Genomic DNA, 5,734 nt, shown 5'->3' on the forward strand with positions numbered 1-5,734 from the left:
GATAAAAGGTAATATTCAAACTGAAAACTGCAACAAAGGCTAAAACTGAAAACGCTGGGTAAAAATCCTGGGATTATGACGGAAGCAAGTTTTAGATTTTAAGAAATAGATGTTAGTGACACATGCAAATTAAGAAGCTATGCAGCTACAACTACATTAGACTGCCATCAGATAGAGAGAATAATAGAAGTCACATGACCCAAAAAGAAAGTGAAAGGACATTTATAAATCCAAAGTCACACGTCATCTACACCAGTGTGAACAATAAACCAAGGGACGACAACTTCACAGCACAGTTGGACATTCAGGTACGGTAACTTTGTGTTAATAATCCAATGCAAGAAATCCAGTTATTAAATTATTAAATTGACCGGACTGAGTCATCTCTGCCATTTGGTTCAGATTAAGTTAAAAGAATGTAGTTTCTTGAAGAATTTAACGAATTTACTATTTTTTAATTTACTATCTTTTCTGTTTGTTTAATTCACAATTAGTTGATGACAAAAAAAAATGGAAAAAATTATAAATATCTTGTCAGGTAAGCTTTTTTTTCATATTATATTCATTGTTGTTCATTGTTCATAACGTCCTTTGATTTAAAAGTCAAAAAAACATTTAATTTAACTTAAAATCTAATAGAACTGAACTGAATATGGAAAAATGTTGCTAACATGTTTTTACTTTGTCATATTTCAATTGCAGGAAATCGCTCACCACCTCCTCGTAAGATATTTAAAATATGATACAAAATCTCGAAGACAAAACTTGAGGCTTTTACACACCAGACGTGTAAAATCTGTGAAAATATTTCCTATCTTAAAAATATTGTTCAGACTCATCTGTTCTTTTTGCAGCTGTTCACACTGACCGTTTGAGCTGAACAATTCCAGGAAATGTAAACAAAATTCCTGGACTGGAACTTTGGGCGAGGCGCAATTGGTTACAGGCAGAGCAACGTTACTGAAATCCATGGGTAAAAAGCAGAATTGATGAAATTATTTATTTTTGCGATCCAAGATCGATTTGTCTCATGTTTTGGATCTGAATAAAATGACCTGAATAACAAGGCCGCTGCGTCAGACAACGAGTGCACTCTAAACTCACACGGCACCCCTACTGAATACAATGGAATGGAATACTGAAATGGAAATAGTCACGTAATACTATTTACCTCAGACACACAGCTACACAATGCGGCTTAGTAAAATAATTTCCTGCCTCGCCTCAAACTGTCCCACTGACATCCTGAACTGTACAAACACACAGCTTCAGCTCCTGGATCCAACCGTTAAATTCTCCCTGCTGCTGTTTTCTTAGTTTCTTACTTTTCTCAGCTCGTCATAGTTTGACGTCGGCTTCAATTTTAGTTTTCACAGTGCGTTTATTGAGGAGGAATTGTCCTCAAAAACACAACGCGTTCAGTGTGTAACAGCCTTAATACATAATGTGTAATTAATTTAAAATGTTATGCTTCCAATGTGACTCATAGAATTTACATTTTTACTTTATAGTGTTAAAGGCAGAAGAGAGGATCATACCATGGGGGTGAGTGTTAAAAGTGTGGTTAATTAGAGAGGTGTACTAGAATTAATAAGAAATAACCCTTTTCACCAACTCTGTGTTAATCCTAGAGTCACAATTTTATATCACAAAATCAAAGTGCTGCTCCACATCGAAAGGAGCCAGCTGAGGTGGTTCGGGCATCTGACAAGGATGCCCCCTGGGCGCCTCCTGGGTGAGGTGTTCCAGGCATGTCCCACCGGGAGGAGGCCCCGGGGCAGACCCAGGACACGCTGGAGAGATTATATCTCTCGGCTGGCCTGGGAACGCCTTGGTATTCCCCCGGATAAGCTGGAGGAGGTGGCTGGGGAGAGGGAGGTCTGGGCCTCTTTGCTTAGGCTGCTGCCCCCGCGACCCGGCCTCGGATAAAGCGGATGAAGATGGATGGATGGAAAATCAAAGTCTTTTGACTTGTTTGATCATTTTGTTAACTTATGTTTAATGTCCATTCAATTTTACTTTAAACCCATCTGTGGCTCTCACATTTACATTTTGATTCTGAAGTGATTCTCTGCTGAATAAATTTTATACATTCAAATTGTTACAGCAGCACAAACCTCTGAGTCACAATGTGGAATTCACATACACTGAACAAAAATATAAACGCAACACTTTTGTTTTTGCTCCCATTCCCCATGGGATGGACGTAGAGACCTAAAATTCATCCCAGATACACAATATAACCATCCCTCCCAAACAGTGGTCACAAATCAGTCCAAATGTGTGGTAGTGGGCACATCTGCTATATTGAGATAATCCATCCCACCTCACAGGTGTGCCACATCAGGATGCTGATCTGACATCATGAGTAGTGCACAGGTGTACCTCAGACTGCCCACAACAAAAGGCCACCCTGGAATGTGCAGTTTTGTCTCACAGCAAAATGCCACAGATGCCACAAGCAATGAGGGAGCATGCAATTGGCATGCTGACAGCAGGAATGTCAACCAGATCTGTCGCCCGTGCATTGAATGTTCATTTCTCAACCATAAGCTGTCTCCACAGGCGTTTCAGAGAATATGGCAGCACATCCAACCGGCCTCACAACCGCAGACCTCGTGTAACCACACCAGCCCAGGACCTCCACATCCAGCAGGTTCACCTCCAAGATCGTCTGAGACCAGCCACCCAGACAGCTGCTGGAACAATTGGTTTGCACAACCAAACAATTTCTGCACAAACTGTCAGAAACCGTCTGAGGGACGCTCAACTGCATGCCCGTCGTCCTCATCGGGGTCTTGACCTGACTCCAACTCGTCGCCGTAACAGACTTGTGTGGGCAAATGCTCACATTCGATGGCGTCTGGCACGTTGGAGAGGTGTGCGCTTCACGGATGAATCATGGTTCACATTGTTCAGGGCAGATGGCAGCTGAGAATGTCCCAGTTCTTGCATGGCCAGCATACTCACTGGACATGTCACCCATTGAGCATGTTCGGGATGTGCTTGACCGGCGTATACGACAGCGTGTACCAGTTCCCACGAATATCCAACAACCTCGCACAGCCATTGAAGTGGAGTGGACCAACATTCCACAGGCCACAATTGACAATCTGATAGACTCCATGCGATGATGTGTTGCACTGCATGAGGCAAATGGTGGTCACACCAGATACTGACCGGTTCTGGGTCCCCAGACCCCCAATAGCGCAAAAAACTGCACATTCCAGGGTGGCCTTTTGTTGTGGGCAGTCTGAGGTACACCTGTGCACTACTCATGATGTCAGATCAGCATCCTGATGTGGCACACCTGTGAGGTGGGATGGATTATCTCAATATGGCAGATGTGCCCACTACCACACATTTGGACTGATTTGTGACCACTGTTTGGGAGGGATGGTTATATTGTGTATCTGGAATGAATTTTAGGTCTCTACGTCCATCCCATGGGGAATGGGAGCAGTAACAAAGGTGTTGCGTTTATATTTTTGTTCAGTGTAGTTTCACATGGTGACACAGAAATGCTTATTTGGTTATTTCAGGCTTCTGACATTGCAGGTAGTAGAAAACAGATGTCAACCTGTCTCAGTAGTACAGCCCTCAAGTGTTTTGCTTGTTTGTTGTTATTTTGTGTTTGTTCATAACACTGTTGTGTAAACTGTAAGTGCACACTAAATCCTATTGTAATTTTCTTTAGAAACAGTGAAAGAGAGCGAGACCTGCAGCTTGTCAGAGCTTACAAGCCTCACAAAGATGTCCAGCATCTCAGAATTATGCTTCATGGACCACCAGGTGCTGGAAAGTCCAGCTTCATCAACTCTGTGGACAGTGCTTTAAGAGGCAAAATCGCAACTCGAGCATTGGCAGATGCAACCTCTGGTGATAGTTTCACTAATGCAGTATGTATGAGGATGTATCTATCCTTATCATAGTTGCACACTCATTTCCTTTGAGGTTTTCTATGACTACAGGAGCATACTGCAGTGGTAGCTGCTTTATGAGCATTAAACTATAAAAAGAGTGAAAAATAGTCAGCACAACTAGTGTGTAAATTATTTTGAAAACTGTTTAGGATCTTTAGTATTTGGCACTAATATAACAACACCACATTTTTTATTTACAGTACAGGACATTTAAAATTCAGAAAGGAAATCCAGAAACTTTTTACTCTTTTGTCTTCACTGACACCATGGGGCTTGAGAGGGGCGCTGAGAAAGGAATACATGTGGAAGACATCAAACTTGCCATTAGTGGACATGTCAAAGAAGGTTACAGGGTATGATGTTTTTCATCCAGATGCTTGTACACAGTCTGTGATACAGAAACTGTATCGTGCAAAAAGGTTTAAGTGACTTTGGGTTTTTTTTCCCCAGTTCAAACCCACAGCTCTCTTGCGTGAATCAGATCCTAACTACAACAGTTCTCCTACTTTAGATGACAAAGTCCACATTCTGGCTTTTGTTATTCCAGCTGACACAGTGAGCATGATCAGTGATGAAACTTGGAGGAAGATGAAAGAAGTCAGACTACATGCTCGTGACAAAGGTGAGAGCAGATGTTCTACATGATGTCACGATTTCAAATACTAGAAAAACATGAGATAAAGTGATTGCATTGCTTTCTGTATTGGCAGGGATCCCACAAATAGCCATCATGACCAAAATTGATGAAGCCTGTCCCGAAGTCAAAAAAAACATAAAGAACACCTACAAGAGCAAGTACTTGAATGACCAGGTATGTTCCAGGAAGTAACTTTCATGCTGTACATTTCAGTATATTTGAACAGAAACCTCAGCTGGAATCAGTACAAATAATTCAATAAATAATTTATAATCATGTCACTAGTGCAACAATACAGTTTCAGTTTTTAAATGCAATATTTTTTAAACGTAGATGCAAACACTAAACAGGAACCTGGGTATTCTACTGAACTGCATCTTCCTCGTGAAGAACTACCACAAAGAAACTGACACGAATGACAACATAGATTCACTGATACTGTGTGCACTGAAAAAGATCATTGACTATGGAGAGGACTACCTGAATGACCAGGATATAAATGATTGAATGAATGGTTGTATATTGTTGGGTTGAATAATCCTGGCCTGTAACAAATGTTTGAGGGGGATAGAAAATGAAAATGCTCAGTTACTCTTCAGGTTATTTTGCTTTGCTATCATTACAATCACAGTCACACAAAAAGTGAATTTCATCAGAAACTTTATTGTACTGATTTTTGTCTTGTTCTTATTTTATTTCACTTTTTTTCTTTCGTAAATTAAATCCAAATAACCTTCACAGAAAATCAATATGTACTTTTTATTTACTGTATATTCAAAATGGTAATGGCATAAAGAATGACACATATATGCTTGTAACCTGTTGCCTGCTGTGTAACTCAAATAAATCAGTTCAACCCTTGATGTGAGACTGTCCTCTGTGAATCAGTGATTTCTTGTTTTCTAAACTGTAATGAGAGTTTAGAAGCGGAAGAGGATGGATAGATATTTAATGACTTAGGTTATCAACCCATACGAGCATCCAGGTAATTATACAAGTCCAAATTAGGACTTGTATATGTCCTTAGTCTCCCCCTTGGCTATGCATTTGAGAGCTTAATCAGATGTTGCAGATTATTTGGCTTCTAGTTAGAGTCGGACTACTATTCATGAAACTCGTAAGTTTACCTTCTCAGCTTTTTGTTTAGTTATTTCCATTCAGTCTGCGGTGTAGC

General features: G+C 40.5%; 1 protein-coding gene across 3 annotated transcripts; it reads left to right on the top strand.

Annotated features, from left to right (window-relative positions):
• Positions 1-241: 241 nt before the first annotated feature.
• On the top strand, positions 242-5,414 carry LOC147302473 (interferon-induced protein 44-like). 3 transcript variants are annotated; one of them, XM_086282332.1, is made up of 9 exons: positions 242-308; positions 495-538; positions 703-723; positions 1,512-1,545; positions 3,698-3,899; positions 4,124-4,276; positions 4,374-4,545; positions 4,634-4,734; positions 4,894-5,414. In XM_086282332.1, the coding sequence occupies exons 2-9, from the start codon at positions 511-513 to the stop codon at positions 5,065-5,067; spliced, it is 885 nt and encodes a 294-aa protein (XP_086138458.1). In that variant the 5' UTR covers positions 242-308; positions 495-510; the 3' UTR covers positions 5,068-5,414. The 3 variants fall into 3 exon arrangements, with proteins under 3 accessions (XP_086138458.1, XP_086138457.1, XP_086138459.1); XM_086282331.1 differs by lacking the exons at positions 242-308; positions 495-538 and having other exon boundaries at positions 672-723; XM_086282333.1 differs by lacking the exons at positions 242-308; positions 495-538 and having other exon boundaries at positions 672-723; positions 4,911-5,414.
• Positions 5,415-5,734: the final 320 nt, after the last annotated feature.

This window comes from Aulonocara sp. 'chitande type north' Nkhata Bay, linkage group LG23 (genome assembly GCF_057382095.1).
Source record: "Aulonocara sp. 'chitande type north' Nkhata Bay isolate Kocher_YH1m ecotype deep benthic linkage group LG23, A_spYH_male_GT1.1, whole genome shotgun sequence".
NCBI lineage: Eukaryota > Metazoa > Chordata > Actinopteri > Cichliformes > Cichlidae > Aulonocara > Aulonocara sp. 'chitande type north' Nkhata Bay.